Source organism: Drosophila elegans, unplaced genomic scaffold (assembly GCF_018152505.1).
Source record: "Drosophila elegans isolate 14027-0461.03 unplaced genomic scaffold, ASM1815250v1 contig_208, whole genome shotgun sequence".
NCBI classification, from domain to species: domain Eukaryota; kingdom Metazoa; phylum Arthropoda; class Insecta; order Diptera; family Drosophilidae; genus Drosophila; species Drosophila elegans.
Window position 1 is genome coordinate 5,798,414 of NW_024545578.1, and position 20,138 is coordinate 5,818,551.

General features: G+C 52.7%; 1 protein-coding gene across 8 annotated transcripts; it reads right to left on the reverse strand.

Annotated features, from left to right (window-relative positions):
• Positions 1-4: 4 nt before the first annotated feature.
• LOC108145826 (dynein heavy chain, cytoplasmic) lies at positions 5-20,126 on the reverse strand. 8 transcript variants are annotated; one of them, XM_041707972.1, is made up of 16 exons: positions 19,770-20,126; positions 17,636-18,210; positions 16,734-17,568; positions 16,071-16,674; positions 15,909-16,014; positions 15,519-15,557; positions 15,198-15,353; positions 12,474-15,128; positions 10,435-11,835; positions 9,877-9,903; positions 8,666-9,818; positions 6,492-8,600; positions 4,988-5,186; positions 4,482-4,599; positions 819-4,417; positions 5-758 (listed from the first exon to the last, which is right to left on the reverse strand). In XM_041707972.1, exons 1-16 carry the CDS (start codon positions 20,011-20,013, stop codon positions 593-595), a joined length of 13,986 nt encoding a protein of 4,661 aa, XP_041563906.1. In that variant the 5' UTR covers positions 20,014-20,126; the 3' UTR covers positions 5-592. The 8 variants fall into 8 exon arrangements, with proteins under 8 accessions (XP_041563906.1, XP_017126920.2, XP_041563909.1 ...); XM_017271431.2 differs by lacking the exon at positions 4,988-5,186 and adding an exon at positions 6,102-6,297; XM_041707975.1 differs by lacking the exon at positions 15,519-15,557 and having other exon boundaries at positions 19,770-20,125.
• Between the last annotated feature and the right edge of the window lie 12 nt (positions 20,127-20,138).

Below are 20,138 nucleotides of genomic sequence, written 5' to 3' on the forward strand. Positions count from 1 at the left end.
TGGCTGGGGTTGCTATAAGTATGAATATATTTGGGGAAGCCTTAAGGTTATAGGTTAAGCAGACTTTTCAATAAGTAAGGTATTCATAAAATAGTTACGGATTTCAAAAAGCAAGCAAGTTAAAATAAAAAAAATGTATAAATTTTTAAGGTTTTGCATAGTATTTTCTAATTAATAGACTACTCAAAAAAATTACAGATTTTAGTGAGCAGGAGCAAGATAAACGTTTTAAATATTATTTTTAATTTAATAGACTTCATTAAACACTTTTAAAAAATGAATAGACTACTCAAAACAACATTAGCTTTTAATGAGCAAGAGAAAGATAAACGTTAAACGTTTTAAATATTATTTTCACTGTAATAGACTTCAATAAACACTTTCAAAGTAATAAATTAGTTATGATTACTAATTTTAAATCATTCATTGAGTAATTATGTATAAAATAAGCATTCATATCCGATAGTTAGACAGATACTTTCTTTGAAACACTTTAAGAACTTTGTTATACTTGGAGTATTTTGAACGCAAGAAGCAGTTGATTAAAGGATTACTGGGAGTAGTATATAGTGGTGTAGTAGAGTATGGGCCCTTAGTTCAAGGCAGTGGAGGTCAGAACTGCCACGCCTCGTTCGTAGAAGCTGTGCGAATCCTGTCCAGCGGCCACGGCCAAGTCCACGGTGAAGAGCAGCTCCGTGCGGGTGGAGTTGAGGTAAACGGGCAACGTCAACTTGCTGATGCGCGGCTCCGAGGAGATCCTAATGCAAAAAACACAACAATTAATAAAGATATATATAGTATATCCATCGCACACTCACTTCATCCACTTGAGGATGGTCACGGGCAGATCCATCATGATGGTGGAGGCCAGCAGCAGCTCGTTGTTCTTGCACTGGGCGCCCTGCAGCTTCAGCCCTGTGACGCCGAAGCAGCAGTCCTTCTGGTCGGTCTTGAGGCCCGCATCCGTGATGGTCACCTCGAGGGCGAGCTCCTCCAGCGACCAGCTGTTCGCCTGGGCCACACACTGCCGGGTGGCCGTGATGTAGGCCTCCGGATTGAGGAGGCCGCCCAGCCAGACGGGGAATCCCTGCAGCTCCTTGGCGCCGGCCTGCGACACCAGCTGCGACACCTTCTGCAGCTGCTGCACTCGGTTGCTGAAGTCGGTGATCCACTGGATGACGGTGCAGCCGGCGGGCACGGTGTACCGCTTCCAGCCCTTCGGTATGATGCCGCGCACCAGCTCGGAGAGCATGGAACGGTGGTGGTTGGTTTGCTTCTTCTCGCCCTGGCAGATCAGCACCACGTCCTGCAGGTCCAGGATTACCGTCTGCAGCAGCCGCGACCCACTGGTCACCTCGCGCTCGAAGTAGCGATACAGCGGATCCTTGATGTTCTCCACCGTTCGCTTGAGCACCTGCAGGCTCTTCGGCAGCAGCTCCAGCCAGGCGGTGGCCGAGTTGTGGAGCGCCTTCATCCACGACGGGCGTCCATCCTCGCCGCGTCCCGCTGCCGACTGCTCCGACTGATCCTCCACGCTGTAGGCCAGCTCGTCGTCGTCCTCCAGCTGCTGCATCTTGAGCAGCTTGCTGACCAGGTCGGTGCCGCGTGTGGTCAGCAGCACCTTCTCCGCATTGTTGGGCAGGCCGAGCCACGACGGCGTCTGGCGGTCCGTGAGGTTCTCGATCCACTTCAGGAAGTGATCGCGACGCGTGCCATCGGGCATGGTGATGTGACGCAATCCCCCAGAGGCTCCATCCACGTTGGCCACCAGGGCGAAGTCCGCCTCGAAGCTGCGGGCGGTGAAGAGCTTCTTGAGGAACGAGGTCAGCAGGCGCTGGTCGAAGTCGTTGTCGATCTTGCCGCCGTAAATGGACTGCGAGAGCAGCGTCACCAGGGCATCCCAGGGCACCTTCTCCGGCGGCAGATTGGTGCGACCCATGGCCGTGGTGTCGATCCACGTGTCCAGTGTGTCGCAGGCGACCCGCAGATCCGACTCGTTGAACTCGTACTTCTTGGCCCATCCGAGGGGCACATAACGCAGTCGCTCCTGGACGATGGCATGGAACCAGGCGAGCAGGAAGTACAGACGTGCCCGCTCACTGGGCGTCTTCATCATGCGCGCCGCCGGCACCGTGGAGAAGGTGCGCAGCAGATTGGCCCGAATGCCTGGCGGTGGCTCGAACACAAAGATGCGACCAGCACGCAATAGGTTGACAGGCACCTTGGGATTAATCTCCATGGTGAGGAAGAGCCGGAAGGCGGAGTGCGGCTGCAGCGAGTGCATCTTCTTCTCCAGCTGCACCAGCCACTGGGGCGCCAGGTGGACGTTCTTCAGCAGCACCCAGCGACCCGTCTTGCAGGCCATGTTGATGGCCCGCTCCGCCTGGTTGAATCCCTCGGCCGAGCCGATGGCAATGCTGGATATCTGCTTGTTCTGCTCCGCGGCCAAGTCGTCCACCCGTCCGGAGGCATCGAAGCCGGGCACCGAGCACAGCAGGGCCGGCGTGTTGCAGTTCAGCTGCTTGTCCACCACGGCGGCAAAGTCCAGCTCCTGCTCGGCATTGGGCATGAAGTCCTCGCCCAGCACACTGTTCACCACATTGTGGGCGGCGGCAATGACGCGATCCGGCCGGAAGGCCTGGATGAGCAGCAGCTGATGCACGGAACTGGCAATGGGCGTGAGGGCCTTGGACTCGTCCCACAGCTGGGGCACCACCTGCTCCGGCGAGCTCTGCTGCAGCCAGGCACCCAGCTCGGGCATGGAGCGCACCTTCTCGAGCAGCCGCCTGAAGATGGGCAGCCGGGTGGCCAGGCGGTTGACACCCTCGATCTGCTCGGCGGAGAGACCATCCACCTGGGTGGGATTGGCCAGCAGACCCTCGCGGCTGCGCAGGAAGAAGTTGAACTCGGCATCGAGGTTGGACTCGGCGGTGCCCTTCAAATGGATCTTGCACATGAGCAGGGCGAAGGTGAGGCGATCGTTGTGGATCATGCCGCGGGCCACCCGCTCGTAGCAGACCTGGAAGAGATCGCGAGTGACGATGCCCAGGCGCTCGGAGTGATCGGTGCGGCCCTCGAGCTTGGCGTTGTTGTAGAGCACCGTGGAGAAGATGTCGAGGAACATCTTGAGCGAGTACTGGTAGAGGAAGTGCACCTGGTTGAGGCTGTCCATGGTGAAGTAGATGTTGCTGCAGGCCACCGAGAGCGGAAGGTACTGCTGCGACACCGTCTCGATCTCGGCTATCACCTTGTCCGTCTCGTCCACCTTCTGGTTGATGTCGTAGGCCTCCTTCTTGAGCGTCTCCAGCGTGGTGATCACCGAGTCGTCGTCCAGTATCTTGCCCTTCGCATCGTTCAGCGCCTGCAGCAGGCTCTTCTCCAGCTGGCGCAGTCGCAGCCGGAACTCGCCCTGCAGCTTCAGCAGATCGGAACGCTTCTCGTCGATGTCCGGCCGCTCGGCCTTGAGCACCTGGTTGAGGCACTGCGACTGCAGCGAGCTCCTCGTCACCGTAAAGTTCACGAACGTCACCCGGGAGCAGATGTCGGGCGGGAATTCCACAGTGGGATCACGTGTGGACAGGAAGATGACGAACGATGGCGACAAATCGATGTCCTGATCGCCCAGGGTGATCAACACTCGACCGCCAGTGCGTCGCAGTTCGCGATTCAGCACCGGATTGAGTATGGGATCGTAGTTCTCGACATCCTGGACCAGCAGCGGATTGCCGAAGCGCAGCGCCGACTCCAGGTTCTTGCGGAACGAGTCGTCCAGGAAGGAGGTCTTCGTGATCTTCTTGCCCGCGTACTCGTTGAGCAGGAAGGTGGTGGCCTGACCCGAGGGATCGATGATCAGCGGATAGCGGTTGAAGCGCTTCAGCATGATGGCGTTCTCCGTGCACAGGTCATCGGTGGGCAGGGCGTTGGCCTGCCAGCGCAGTCGCTCGTCCGGATTGGACAGGTACTCGGTGCGGGCGATGTCCGCCCGGTACTGAATGCTGGCCGCCTGCAGGTGCTGCGACCAGGTGGTGAAGAGGTTCAACCGATAGTGCTGGTCGAAGTAGCCGCCGTAGGCGATGAAGGCGGCCGAGAGCAGCACGTCGCCCACAATGGTGGACATCTGGGACTTGAAGGTCTCGCTGGTGGACTCCCAGCGCTCGCGCTCGATGTTCAGACTCTTGAGCAGGGCAATGGAGCGATCCACCTTGGCCTGGACGTTCTCCAGGTCCGTCTTGATGGCCTGAGCCTGCGAAATGAGCTGCGCGTACTCCTCCTTGTAGGCGGCAATGCTGCGCTCCAGCTGCTCCACCAAGTCCTTGGTCTCCTTGGCACTGGCCAGATTGACATCGGCCTGCTCCTCCAGGGAGCGCAGCTCCTCGCGCAGCGGCTCCACGCGCTTCAGCATGTCAGCGTACTCAATCTGTTTTGGGAATTGTTTGTTATTGTTTAAGAAGGATTTAGGTTCGAATTCAAATAAATCTCACCTGAGCAATGGCCCATTTCACCATGGGACCACAGGCCATACTGGCGCGATTCACCTTCTCAAAGTTATAGTCCGGATTGCTCAGATACTTGGACTTCATCTTCTCGCGCACATCGTCGCTGTTTTAATACATATTTTATATTAATAACCAATCGAACCCCCAGTTTAGTGAGTTAATTGAATGAATCAAGCAAGCAAAGCAGTAGGATAACTATGAAACAGCCTTAAATTTGACCAAAACCAAAGGGAATCAAACAAAAGTTAGAGCCAATTACCAAAGTTAGATGAAAATTCAGTTGAATCATTAGAAAGTTTCAATATTTACAAACCATAAGGCAGCTTGGCTTAAACAATTCAAACTCAAACTAATAAAACTACATAGAAAGTAACAACAAACTCAAATAAAAACCAATTTCTACACACAAGAACTATGGCATAACATCAAAAAAAACATCAACAAGAACAAAAAAAAATGGGTGTGTTGGTAATAATTTGAATCATGCTTACGTTATGTTCTCGGTACCGAAGTTAGATACAATTGAATTTATGAAATTTTCGCGCATGATCACGGCCCGGATCGATTTCCAATCGGTCGCATTTTCGCCCAGCAGCAAACAAATCGATTCGAGAGCCAATTTGACCACCGACGGCGGATTAGCCATGGTTCGCACCTCAACGAGCTGTTGCTTGCGGATCGACTTGACCGCTGCTCATCGTCGATTTAGTAGTTGATTGGTTGGTTGGTTGTTTGGTTGGTTAACATGGGGGATCAGAATTAATATACGGTTTGAGCACAACGTTGCACTTATCCATTGTTATAAGACTAGGCTAGGTTACCATCTAGTTAATTACTAAAGACCGATCCGGCTCATTGCACCTGGTTCTGAATCGGGGTTACGACAGCTGGTTAAAAATACAATAGTTTGTACTCTTGCAAAGTTAAATGTCGTTTGAAGAACAAAAAAAAATATTTAATAAAGAAAATGAATTGTTAATATGTAACATGAGATTTTGAACTGTTTTTTTTTTTTTTTTTTTTTTTTTTTGTATCTAGTCAAGAGAAAGAAGAAAATTTATTGTTCTGATCAGCTTTTCAACTAAACTAATTTTACAGAACATTAATTTAAATTTTCTTAATAATTAATAATTTTTTTTTTTTTTTTTTTTTTTTTGTTTTATAAAAATTCTCTGCAAGAGTACAAAGAATTCGGCGAGCCGAACTAAACAAAACCTATGATAACTAAATTCACCATTCAAATGTTTGTCCTTAGTTTCACACACACACACACAAAAGAGACAACTTTTTTACACATCATACATACATCACATCACATATCCTAATATAAAAGGATATCAAAGGAGGGTTAGAGGTTATGATAAGTTGAGTTGGCCAGTGCATTGCGTATGCTTTGGTGTTTGCTTGTATATGTATATTGAGTATATATTGTAGTTATGGGTGTAGTATACGAATGGAGATTATATTCAAATGACAAGGATCGACGGATCCGCCCACAGGGTTTAATCGGTTTTAGACGCTCGCTGATTAGGATTCAATGGAGTGAAGTGCTATAGATGATATCGTGATGCTTGAGAGAAAGAGAGAAAGAGTTGGGTTGCGTACGTGATCTTGTCAGTCTCCAAGTTAACGATCGAGGAGATGAAGCTGTCTTTAACGAGGATGCCCCTAATGGCCTTCCAGTCGGCGGCACTCTCGTTGAGCAGCTCGCAGACCGACTCCAGGGCCAGTTTGACCACGGCCGGTGGATTGGCCATCGACCGCACCTCGGCCAGGTGTTTTTTTTTGATCGAGCTAACGGCTGTCGGAGTTGCGATGGTGGATTGGTGGGTCAAAATCATAAAACAGGTGAGCCATATACAAGTATATATCAAGACTGCTATTTGAATGATATATACATCACCCAATGCCAATCTTGTTTTATCTTTAGGTAACTTATTATAAAAACTAACTTAAGTGCCCGCCCTTTGCGACATTTTAGCCCGATGGACTCACCTGCTTGGGCATCGATAACGGCCGGTTCCACCTGGGCCAAATCGGCCATCACATCCTTGCGCTTCTCCTCGATCTTCACGGTTTGATCGGCCAGACGGATCTGGATCTCCTGCGACTGGATCTTCTTCTTCTCCGCCTCCTGCTGGTCCTGGAACATCTGCTTGAGCTTGGCATTGGCGGCCTCGTTCTTGGACTGCAGCTCCTGCTTCTTGACGGCCAGCGACTTTTGCATCTCCTCCACCTGCTCCACGGTTTCGGCGATCTTGTTGAGACCCACGTTGAGATGCAGCTGCTGTTCCTCCAGATCACTGCGCTTCTCGTTGTACAGCTTGACAAAGTGGTGGATGAAGTCGAGGTAGTGACGTGGCGTCACGGCCATGGTGCGGCCGCCACGCTTGGCCAGCCGCGCGTTGGCCTGGTGCAGCGTCTGGTGGACGTACACACACGAGTTGATCACCGCGTCGCGATGGCTGGGATTGGCCGGCACCAGGGGGCAGACGGAGGGGAAGAAGTCGGGGGCATGCCAGTTGGGCTTCTCCAGGTCGACGCGCGTGGTGAACTCCTTGCCCACCTGGAACAGGGCCGAGTCCGACCAGTCGCCGAACCAGTTGAGCACACAGCGATTGAACAGGGCCGGCGAGGTGGCCGCGCGATCCTTAAGTCCATCGGTGGAGGGGTTCATGGTGAAGACCACGTGCAGGTTGCGCATCACCTGCTGCGTGAACCACTTGTACAGCTCGTCGCTGGAGTCCAGCATGAGGCCCTCGCGCTGGGCGCCCTCCTTGCACTGCGTCATCAGGGTGGTGTACTCGTCGCCCTCGAACAGGCCGGGCACCTCGCCGTTGGCCAGCAGCGTGTTCATGCGCTCCAGGAAGCCCGAGTCCAGCACATTCGACTCGTCCAGGATGAAGGCGATCTTCTCGTCCTTGCAGCCCGAGCGGCGCAGCACGGAGCGCAGATCTTCGTCAAAGTCCTCGCCGGTGTACTTGTTGTGCACCTTGATCTGGAAGATGGACAGCCCGTTCATCCAGGCCACAAAGCGCGATAGCGTGGTCTTGCCCGCTCCCGACACGCCGATGAGCAGCAGGTGACCCTGCGGCTGGCGGAAGATGCGATCGATGCGCAGCACATGGTCGAGCACCTCGTCGAAGAGGACGAGCGGCACGTCGAGCTCCTCCTCGTAGAAGACCTTCAGGCGGGCGCGCACATAGTCGCGCAGCTCCTCGCGATTCACTGGCATGTAGTCCTTGCTCAGCCAGTTGCTGTAGAGGATCGGCCGCTGCAGCGCCTCCTCCTGGTTGATGCCGGGGAAGTGTTTCTGGCCCACCAGATCGATGTTCTCGTTCGTCCACCTCCGCTCCGAGTCGTCCACCAGTCGGTCCTGGAACAGGCGCAGCGCCTCGTGGGCCCAGAGGCGCACCAGTCCCTCCACCGGCAGCGAGTCCAGCGGTCGGATGGCCTCGCAAATGCCGCGCACCCAGCGGGTCATCTCACGCGGCGAGTAGACGTAGTGCGGCTGCATGTCCTGCGTGAAGCGATCCTGCGAGGCCAAGTAGAACTCCACCATGGCGTTGGTCAGTGGCTCCGCATAGCCACGAAGTGCGGGCATCAGGCGCAGCATGGCGCGCGAGAAGGTGCCGTAGATCTGCTTCAGCGAAGTCTCGCCCGGATAGTCCACATAGATGATGGGCACGTGGCGCAGGAAGCGATGCGACAGCGGCTTGCGACCGGGATCAGTGGGCGGATTGCAGGCGCCCACGAACTGAATGCGCTCCAGCGAGACCCACGCCTGGTCGCTGGCCCTGTAGAAGCCCTTGTGCTCCACCAGTTGGCGCAGGAACGAGATCACCCGCTGCGTGCCATAGCTGTCCATGTCCGGCAGGTTGATCTCATCGCAGAACAGCACCAGCCACTTGCCAATCTGCACGGGCGAGAGGACCACGCCGTTGGGCGTCTTCCGGTACTCGCAGTAGTGGTCGAACGTCTTCAGCAGCAGCTCCGGCGTGGTGGCCGAGGAGAAGTTCAGGCCCACCACCTCCATGTCGGGCAGGGCGCGCAGGGCCGAGAACAGCGTCATGGTCTTGCCGGAACCAGGTGGTCCACAGAGCACTAAGGGATGGCAAATGTAAGATTGCAATACTGCATTGCATTAAAAAGGGGTAATCTAAACTCACCCAAGGGCTTGTGCTCGGCCAGCCACGTGTAGAGCAGCGACTCGTGGCGCACAGTGTCCAGCGTGGGCACCACAATGTCCGGAGAGGCCACCTTGTGGGTCTCCACCTCGATCACGGGCACCTTGTTGCTCCACGGCACCCAATCGCCACTCATGTTGACCTCAAAGTCGATGATCGGCGCACCGGCTGCCCCTGGCAGTGGCACCGTGGTCACACTGCGCACAAAGTCACCCAGATCGGTGCGCACCTTGAGCTTGGCATCGCCGGCAAAAGACCAGAGCACAGAGTAGACCAATGCCTTGGGTATGTAGTGCTCCAGCTGATCAGCGGAGCAGGGGAAGTCCGGATGCTGTGCATTGAAGGTGAGCACATTGCGGGCCGCCTGATTCAGCATGGAGAAGAGGGAGCTGAGGGCCCGCAAGCGGGTGAAGTCCATGATGTGCTCCTGGTCCATGGCGTACTCCAAGGTGCGCACCACAATGCCATCGGCCGAGAAGAAGGGCAGCAGCAGCATGGCAATGTCACGCTGCACCTGCAGCGAGGGTGACACCTCCTCCTCCTTGTCCTTCGATGGCTTGATGACGCCCACAAAGTCCTCGTCGCCATCCTCCAGGGGAATGCTGCGCAAACGCGACAGATAGTTCTCGAATATCATCTCGGTGGAGAGCACATCCTCCGAGAACCACACCATGCCGCATCGCGACACGGTGGCCAAGGTGGCGAACTTCAAGTCCTGCACCTCGAACATCACACGCACGTTGGGCGGCAGCGAGAGACGCTCGCCGTTGGGCAGGGTGAGCAGCTTGTTGTCGTCCAGCACCGAGTTGAGGTTCTCCACCCACTCGGGATCCACGTCGCCGTCGAAGATGATCCATTGCCGCTTGTTGATCTCGCCGCGCACATTGTCGATGATCTTGCGCAGAATGTGGGTGAACAGGCCGTCGGTCCACTCACGCGTGTTCGGATCCAGGACACCGTAGAGCGCCTCCTTGGAAATGGCCTTGGGATCGATCACATGGGCCACGCCCTCGACGCCCTCGAAGCGTTCGAGTGCCTTCAAGAGAGTCTTCCAAGCGGTGGACTTGCCGGATCCCGATGGACCCACCATCATGAGTCCATGGTTCAGGTTGGAGATCTGGTACAGTTGCAGCACCTGGTAAATGGAACATGGTATTAGCACTTGGACAAAACACCCCTCGAGAATTAGTTACTTTGTCCACCCAGGTGGAGCCGAGTCCCTGACGGTTAGTAAGCATGTGTAAAGCGAATGGTTATGAAGTGGATCACAATGCGAATCCATGTCCAATTGGGTGCATCGATTTTGAATGGAAACAAAAGGGTAAAAGTAATCAGATACACTAAACACTGAATTTTAATTGAGGGATTTTAATTTGTACTATTTGTATACCCTTGCAGAGGGTATTATAATTTTAGTCAGAAATTTCATACTCTATAAAGTATTTAATTTGATAGGAATAGGAAAACGATGTCATATAGCTGATGTAATATAGCTGAAAATCATCATAGCTTCAATGTTTTTAAACAAACGCGCTTATATATCGAAATTTAGATGATGAAATTTTAAAGAATATATCATTTTTGCAATAGCTGCAAGGGTATATATACTTCAGCTTAAGATGAAAGTTGATGTTGGAAATAAAGTCTCCAAAGCAGAGTTGCAATGCAAGGTTCAAGGATTACTTTTCAACCCCCTTTCTTTTCTCCCACACAAATCGATCCACTGAAAAGTAACAAAACGTAGCCCTTACCTTCTCCATCCAGGCAGCGCCCTGCTCGTCGCCCTCGCCACAGACCAGGTAGTCCTCCTGGCACACCTTGCGGATCTCCTCCTTCAGACCCTTCATCTCCGCCCGCGTGTAGCCCACGTTGGGGAAGACGTCGCTGAGGAGGGAGAACAGCAGAGGAATGTCCTCGGCCACCAGCTTGGGCACCATGGTCTCGCACACCGACTGGATGAGGATCTCCTGCTCGGGCAGGTTCTCGGCCACCGAAGCCTCGTCGATGTTCTCGTCGCCACGTTGGCGCATCTGCTCCTTGATCTTCATGATGCGATCCCGCTTCACATTGCCGGCCGAGATGAGCACGGACTTGAGGGCACGCAGCCCAAAGTCGTAGTGGCTCTGGTTGGACAGCTGCTCGTCGCAGAGCTTGAAGAAGGGCACGATCTTGCAGGCCAGCTTCTCGGCCGAACGGAAGCCCTGCGAGAACAGCATAACCTCGGCAATGAGCTGGCGATCCGGCGTGGTCATGGCCAGCGAGCGGAAGAGCTTCTTCAGATTGTCCGGCAGATTGGAGCGGCCGGCATAGCCCGGATTCATGGTGATGAAGATGGCCATGTCCGGCGAGACGCGCACCTGCTTGCCCACCAGCTCGACGGTGATGCTCTCCTTGTTGCTGTCCATCTCGTACTTCAGCGCCTCCTGAATGGTCTGGATCTGCTGCGAGCAGGCGGACAGCATGCGCTCCTCCAGTCGATTGAACTCGTCGAAGCAGCCCCAGGCTCCCACCTGGCAGAGACCCACAAAGATGCGGCCCATGGCCTGGAAGTCGAAGGTCTCGTCGCAATTGAAGACCAACACGAAGCGTCCCAGTTGGTTGCCCAGCGCCTTGACCGACTCCGTCTTACCCGTGCCCGCGGGTCCGAAGGGTGAGCCTCCCAGACGCGACTCCAGGGCCTGGGTCATGGTCAGGTAGCAGCGATCCGTGAGTGGCGTCTGCACCAGGCGATCCTGCACACCCAAGTACTCGAATCCGTAGAAGAATCGGGCATTGGCCATGTGGATGGTCAGCTGCTGCAGCACCTCCGTCTGCCGGGGATCGAAGTAGAAACGCATCTCGCACAGCCACTGGAAGGACTTGGGCGAGGTTACGCCGTTGTTGAGTAGTCTTCTGGTCACCGTTCGCTTGTGCACAAACTCGTTGATCAGGTGCTCCAGCTTGCGGCGACGCAGCGGAGGCTGCTCCTGCAGCACAGAGTCGGCCAGCACGTTCAGAGTGCTCTCCACGTTGCCCAGCACACGCTGCATCGGCTTGGAGTTGTTGTTCTCGGAGGCCTGCTGCAGGGCTGCCTCCACATCCTCCGACCAGAGGATCTGGGCGGCCAGGACAACAATCTGCGCCTGGTATTTGTCACACCACTCCATGTAGGCCTATGGGTTAAATAGAAAGTTGGATTAGTAATTTAGAAAATTAATGGTAATTTAGGTACCCGTTTATCAGCTAACAAATTTCAAGCTAAATATTTTCCCGCAAAACAATCCGAGTCTAGGTGGAGCCATCTATCGGACTGCATAGCCAACAATAAAAGCTAAGAGCGTGCAGCACCTCGCTCTCTCTTTTACTCTCTCTCTCTCATCTGCTGCTCTCTCAAATCTGCTGCTCTCTCTCATCTGCTGCTTTCTCTCATCTGCTGAGCAGTGGCAGAGATGCGGCAGAGCTCTAATAACTTTTGAAATAATAGCTCGATTTTGAAAATGTTAGTGTCTACTGATAAATATAATCGAAGCCCACACACAGAATCCAATACCTACGTTCTAACATGTCTCATAGTGCCGTTACAGAGGTGTTTAGTGTTTCACGATTTGTGGGGGTTAGTAATAATAATCTCGAAGTTCATACAGACGGACAGACAGATGAACATTATTAAATCGACTCGGCTATTTATCCTGATCAAGAATATATATACTTTATAAGGTCGGAAACGCTTCCTTCTACCTGTTACATACTTTTCAACGAATACAATATACCCTTTCACTCTACGAGTAAGGGGTATACAAATGTGGCTTACCTGTGGATCGATCTTGCCATCGCGGAACTGCTTGATATCCTGCACAGCCTGGGCCAGAAGCGAGGCCAAGGTGAAGCGCATCTGCTTCTCCACCAGCGACAGCCACTCGTTGATCTTGGGATGCTCCACCGTGGACACTGGGTTGATGAAGTGCACCTCCTCGCCTTCGCGGGATGAGATACCCAAAATCACGTTGTTCTCCTCGTTCAACAGAATGGCAGCTACGCCGGCAAACATTTTCTTGAAATGCTTCTGCAGACGGGCAATGTTCTTGCTGTTGCCAATGATCTCCAGCAGATCCTCGTCTCCCACGAAGTAGAAGCGCGGGAAAGAGGTTCTCTCGCGCTCCAGATACTCGCCCAGCGCCTTCTGGATCTTGCCCAGCAAATCGGCCAGACGCTCCAGCGATCTTTGCACCGCGGGAATGTTGAGCACATCCATGACCTTTGGCGATTTGGTGACCTTCTTCATCAGGCCAAGGAACTCGGAGCTGATGCTCTGGAAGCGCGAGGTTTCCACCGGCAAGAGTGTCTTGATGTCGGCGCTGCCCGAGAAGATGCCCTCCAAGTAGACCCAACGTCGCTGCACATCGATCCACACATCGAACAGAGCGTTGATCCTGTTCAGCTTCTCCTCCCAGGTGAGGGCCTCCTCCTCGAAGACCTTGTAGTAGGGCGACAGCTTCATGGCGGCCACCGAGTTGATGTGCTCCTTCACCTTGTTGAACAGATCGTCCCAGCCGCGGATGATGCGGCACTTGTTCTGGTAGTTGATCAGGTCCAGCTCGTAGTTCTGCCACGACTCGCGCACCTGCTTGAGGAACTCCTCCAGTGCCATCTCGCCCTGGGCCACCAGGATGATGTCCTTGACCACGCCCTCGTTCTTCTGCAGATTCACGTCCCACACTTGGCCCAGCGAGAGATCGGAGATGACCCAGTTGACGCGCAGCTGCTTGGTCAGCTGCTTCCAGTGGCGCTCCTTCAGGGCATCCGACTTGAGCTCCACAATCAGCATGTTCACCTTGATGTAGCTCTGGATCAGCTTCTTCACGTACTCGTACGACTCGTACATGCGCAGGCGGGCGGGCAGCTCCTTCAGCTGGGCCATCATGGCCTCCAGCTGCTGGCGCAGCTTGCGTGGCTGCACCGACAGCCAGGGCTTCTCGCGCGTCTCGTCGATTTGGGTCCAGACCTTGGAGAGCTCGCTCCAGACGCCGCGCAGGTCCTGCAACTCCTCGAGGGCCACGTTCATGCGCTCGGCACTGTTGTTCGGCACCGCCGACTCCTGCAGCTCCAGGGCCTCCTTGGCCTTGACCACATTGTCGCGCTCCTCCTTGAGGCGCGAGTACTTGCTCTCGAAGATCTGCAGCTGCTGCAGCGCATCGTCCGGCCGGATCTTGCCGCCCGTGGGCTTGGTCTTCTCCCAGTCGTTGAGGAAGTCCACGGTGCGCGTCTCCACGGCCTTGTCCTCGGCCACGATCTTGGCCTGCAGGCTGGCCACCTGCGTCTGGATGGCCGTGTCCTTGCGCTTGATGATCTCGTTGAAGGCCGACCACTCACCCTCGATGTTGTCCACATGCAGCCAGTTGTTGGGGAACTGGAAGCGTTGACGCTCCAAAATCCGCTGCGCCTCCCTGAACACCTCCACCTGCTTGTCCCAGGCAATCATGTCCTTCTTCAGCGACTGCACGTAGGTGATGAAGCTCACCGCATCCGATGTGCTGGCCGCCTCGATGCTCTGCATCTCCAGGTCGGTGCGCGACTTGGACACCTTGCCGTGGAAGCTGGTCATCTCGGTGCCCAGCAGGGTTCCAAACTTGCCCAGTGCCTCCTTGTGCCACGAATCGTACTTCAGGGTGACCTTGGCCTGCACCTTGGCGTAGTCAATGATGATGGGTCCGTACGCCCGCCGCGTGTCCGACGTGTCGAAGGTGGTGCGCGACTGCTTGATGTCGTTCAAGCACTTGATCCACAAGTTCACATCCTCACCCAACCGGCCGTACAGCATGTCCGCCTGCAGATCCCACAGGCTCTGGTAGCGCAGCCACTCGTCCACGTAGTTGCGCACCTCGCCCACCTTGTGCTCGATGGCTCCGTAGGCGTTCTCCAGCACCTTGCCCTCCGGCAGCTTGGTCAACAGGTTGCGGTACGTCTGCGAGACGGGCTTCTCCAGGCCCACCTGGTAGCGGGTGCTCTGCAGACGCACTTGCGAGGTGACGATCGCCTGCCAGGCGAAGAACTGCTGCATTATCTGGAAGCGGGCTTCCTCGATGGATGGATACAGATACATCTGCTGGTTGGTGATGCGAATCTCGTGCACGGCATTCTGAATCTGCGGCTCTCCGCCCAGCTTGTGCGTGGGCTGGGCCGGCGCATCGGTGTCCATGGAGGTGTCCACCTCCTTTTTGTTGCCGGTCAGGGCCTCCGACCAGGCCTGGATTCCCGCCTGCAAACGGTGGGCCAGCTTCTTCTCCACCTCCTCGTCCAGTCGCGTTACCCACACGCTCAAGTTGGAGTACTGACGCAGCGAGAGGTCGTCCACGGCATGCTGAATCTTGGAAAGAATCTCCACAAACGTGGCGGCACTGTATGGACAAGTCTCCAGCGAGCGCACGTCCACATCCAGCTGTTCCTCCACAACCAGCAAGTCATCGACCTTTTCGGGATTAAAAAAGTATGATTAGAATCTATAAAACTGGTTAATAGTTTAGTAGGAAAGCATTACCTTCTCCTGGAACTGGGTCACACACTCCGACAGGCGTAGAACATAAGGATCCAGCTTGTAGGACTCCCAAATAAGACCGATTCCCTCGGACACCAAGTTTAGGACATCCTTACGCAGTCCTGCCACGAGTGGCACAATGCTAGCACGATCTTCAATCTGTTTAAGATACAATCTTCAGTTAGTTTAAGTCTCAAACACAAATCACATCTAGATACTTTCTTTGGCATGCGGGAGTTGAACAAACTAAACTAGGAAACAAAATAGTGGTTGCAATACACGGATTACGGAGTAAACAAACTTCGAGGGGACAAACGACACTACCTTGAATACTGAATTTTGTGCTAGACTCCTATTATTAAGCTGCATGAAAGAAAGGTTGGTTGGTTGTTCGGTTGGTTTAGTTTAAGAGCGGTTCTCGTGTCTAAGACTAAGGTGATTATGTGGAGTGTTCAAAGTATGGTGGATAGCAAAATTCAAGCTGCACGCCAGGAACAAAGCAATGCAAGAGAATAGAGCAACGGTGACATCTTGTGATGGTGGAACAGTGACAAGTGTGACTTTGTAAAGTGTAAGAGCTGGGCATAGAGGTGTACAACGAAATGTAAGGCTGTTATTAGACAAATTGTCATGGATTACACTCTGTTTTCAATCTTTAAGCCACGTAATCTTTTGCAATTCGTCTAATAACAGCCTTCAAGGAGCGAATCTCACCTTCTCCAAAGTGCGTTCGTAGGTGCGAACACTCTCAATTAGGGAAATAGCATACGGATAAATCTGGTTGGCCTGATGCGCCTTGTTCACAATGGTCAGTGGAACTCTGAAAATATATATTATGTTAATATTTAAACTAAAAAGGGGAATCTAAAGCCATACCTGAATCCCAGATTCTTGATGTTGCGCACCTCCTTCGCCAGCGTGATAATCTCCGGCAGAAAGTTGACCCTCAAACGCAGCACATTACCACGTCCAATGCGAGAACGTGTGGACTCGATGGTAAAGATGCGTCCAGTGCTGCCAAAGTTGCGCTCCTGCACCTTGCGGGCCCAGTCATGGAACACATCCGAGATGGAAAGCTTGGCTCGGAAGCTATCGCCGTCGGCCTTTAGCTTCTGGCCCTCGATGTGCGTCTCCCAGCCCTTGCCGAGCACATCCTCGACGCGCTTCAAGTACATCGTCAGCTGGTTGTCGATCTGGCGGGCCCAGATGATGGAGCCAGCCACCGGCGGCAGATCGCGCACCGAGGACAAGCGACAGCTCTTGCTCAGCGGATACTGCACCTTGAACTTCTCGTGCAGCGCCTCGATGTCGTCCTTTACGCGCTGAATCAGCTGCGTTTGGTACTCCCTAATGGCGCCACGGATGTGCGGACGCACAAAAAGTGCATTGAAGCGCGAGAAGATGCGGAACATCTCGTTGGCATTCTTGGCCGTACCAAGCTGGTCGCGTAGATGCGCCGTGATGCGGGTCTCCACGCGATCTGTGGATGGAAATAACCATTTAATTTTTGTTTATATAAATAGTATATATTATAATTACCAATTTTCTCCTCATATCGCTTGACAGCCGCCTCCCAAGCCTCGGATCCCTCCTTGGTGATGTCCAGGCAGTCCACCTCCTTGACGTTCTCGTAGGCCAGGTTCACCTCTTCGATGGCATTGGCATCGGCAGCATCCAAGCTGTAAGGTTGCTTGGTTTCCGCGGCGTTCACGTCATCGCTAACAGCGGGCTTGTTGGGCCGCAGAACGCGCAGGATGACGGTGCGCAGCTGCTCATGCTGACGGCGGAACTTGCGCATGTGCTCCATGCGGGTCTGCAGCTTCTTGTGAGCCGGCGAGACGCGCCACACCATCTTGAGGTGCTCATCGCGCTTCTTCTTCACAATGTCGCGCAGCAATCCCTGCAGCTTGTCGTACTCATCATCCCAGCAGCTGAATATCTCGAAGCACTGGTTCATCACGCGCTCGAATTCATCAAAAGGGATGTGCATCAGTCGCCGGGTGCCCAGCACCTTGAGCAGCTGCTGCGACAGATCCCGCGAGATGGCCTCGATGAGCTTGAGGCACCGCTGGATGGGGTACTTGGTGTTGCGTACCTTGCGCAGATGCGAGAAGATCTGCTGCACGGCAGGTCGAATCTTCTCCAGCTCAGTGGCGCTGAGCAGATCATTGATCGGGAAATCCTTCATCAAGGGATTGTAATCGGCTACCGTGGCCAGGGCCTGTTTTAAGCCGGTATCCGTGTCAAAAGAAACGGTGGCATGGAAACGCTTTCCATGCTTCAGAATGTCCAAGGTGAGAGCCACCTCTGGCGACTCGCGCTTTTCCTGAATGCGATACAGGGCACGCTCCAGATTCAGCCAGAAGGAGATTTCCTATTCAAAGAAGGGGAGTTCACTTTTGAGTTTCGAATTTTAAAGGTTTTCCTTTGCTTTATCTCACCTGCAAAGCGGTTCCCGAACCGGGATCTCGGTTCAGCTTGGTCACCTTCTTGATCTCGGTGATCCAGCGGTTCACGCCGGTCTGCAGCTGGTTCAGGAAGGAGGAGTCCTCCACCTTGTCGCCAAAGTCGGCCACCTTGGCCTTGCGGTTCTCCTCCGAGCACTTGCGGATCACATTGTTGACGGTCTGGTGGGCCGTCAGCGTGATCTCCGGTATGTCGATGTTCTGCTGCAGGTGCAGCAGCCCCATCTCCAACTCGGCCAACTTCTTCTCCACGGAGGGAGCCATCTTGTCGCCATCGCGATCAGCGCGTCCCGACTCTTTCACGTACGACTTGAAGTAGGGCGCCAGGGACTTGCTGATGAACGCGTGCAGCGTCTCGTAGGGTGATCCGTCCGAGAAGTTGATCAGCCGCAGCTGCGAATGGATGGACTTGTCCGCCTCCACCACCACGCCGCGCTTGATGCAGGCCAGCGAGGCCATCCGGCTGTTGGTAAAGTGGACATCGTTGCTGATCTGGTAGGTTACCTGCTCCTTTTCCTCCTCTCCCTCCGCCGGCTGCTCGGTATCGTCCTCTGGAAAGTGGAAATTGGGGGTAATGATTACAAGTCTATTTAGAGTTGTATAAGATTATTGTGGATATTTAAGGTACACCTATTTTAATTTGGCTAAACAACAGATAATGTATTTGTAAAAACAAATGTTTTGGCAATTTGTTCATATCTTAAAAATCCCAAAATGTATATAATCCCAGAGATAAAGTGTAACTCGTTAAAATGTGTATACTGAGTTACATTTTTTTTTAAAATCAAAAATAACAAAATTAATGAGTCAAGATTTTTAAGAATTATTAAGGGTATAGCTATAGTACTGATAGCATACAAAAACTTAAGACTTTAATCCAGAAAAACGCAATAAAAATAATTACCCATATAACATTGTAAGGACACCTCATTCTCCACCAATCACATAAAGCAACGCATGACTGGCCACACAATTACCCCTCACCCACTTTCCGTGTGGCCCATTTGGCATTGGAGCTCAATGCCACGGCACTGACATAATTTCATTGTCAAGGCGTCGACCTCCGGAAAATCAGCGGCCAAGGGAAAAACCTTCAAAATTCGTGTGCTCAAGGCTGGACCTTGGCGATGTCATTGCTCCCACGCAAATGGCCCCGCTGCCAATGCCAATGCCAAAGCCGATTCCCAGTGCCATTGCCATTTGCCATTGCCATTGGCACTGCCTTCGGTCAATGTCAATGTCGTTGTTGCGTCCCCAAAGTCACCGAGCCAGTGGAAGGTGTGCGCAGCCTCCAAGGTCGTTTCCGTAAACAAAACTTGTTGCTTCACAGCCGGCATCTGTTTTCCGGTTGCAAATTGTTTGTAAACAAAACGAAGCCGGCAAACCGGCAACTCAGCTGTTTGCAGTTATCGCTTAGCCGTTGTTATCGGCATATCGGTATCGGAGTGAGTCAGATGGGCTGACGTCATGCACAAAAACTTGTTTTTATACCCTAGAATGAGGCATGTTGATTTGTTCTGCAGTTTGCCACTAACTTTTTTTGTGATCTAAATATATTGTTCGTACAAACAATCAAATGTTGTATTACAAATTTATTGTTTTACTAGAAAAAGAATTCAATGTTAATCAAACCATTGATATTTTCTGTTCATCTAAATGTTTTAATATCATGGCACTTGTTTTTATGTTAATTTTGAGTTTCAAAACCCTCTTATTTTCAGAATACTAGATAATCTTGTTATCACTTGAAATGTTTTAAACTATAACATCCAATTGGGGACTAATTCTTTCAATTTATTTTTCCCGTTAGAAAATTTTAGGGTATCCGAACTTCGCTCACCGAACCAGAACCTACGTTCTGATTGGAATTCAAACAAAAACATCTGCCGCATTGATTTTTAACAAACTGGTTGCGTATTCAGCTAGCATACCTAATTGTGACTCATTTTAACCATAAGAAACTTTAATTTTCACTTCCCCAACTGCAAAGCGAGCACTTAAGAAGCTTGCCAACTTTTTATCTCTGCCGAAGCGACGCCATTTTGTGCAAATGGCTGCACTTTTTTCACGCAAGTTTTCTCTGCCAACGGGGCATAAATTGTGATCCTACCTTTGATGCAATTACGTTGGACGTAGAGCGCCTGCACCTGGGGATCGGAAAGGAACTTCCGGATGGTGTCCTGGTTGATGGGATCGTCCAGAGCGTTATTCAGCGATGCGGGAACCACATCCTCCTCCGGCAGCAAAATGGTCACCGCCTTGCGAAGGTAGTTGGCAAATGCATCGTAATTCGCAATGGACAGGTTCACGACCGGATCCACCGATGTATCGGGGTTCTCCAGGGAGTCGCCCATGTCCCTCGAATACTTTCGGTTGATAAATACTCCTCAAAATGTGTGCAATTGGATTTTTTCACAATGCCTCGCCCTGTGAAAAATTACGTCTGCTTGTTTTTTTCGCGAAATGCAATGTGAGCCTT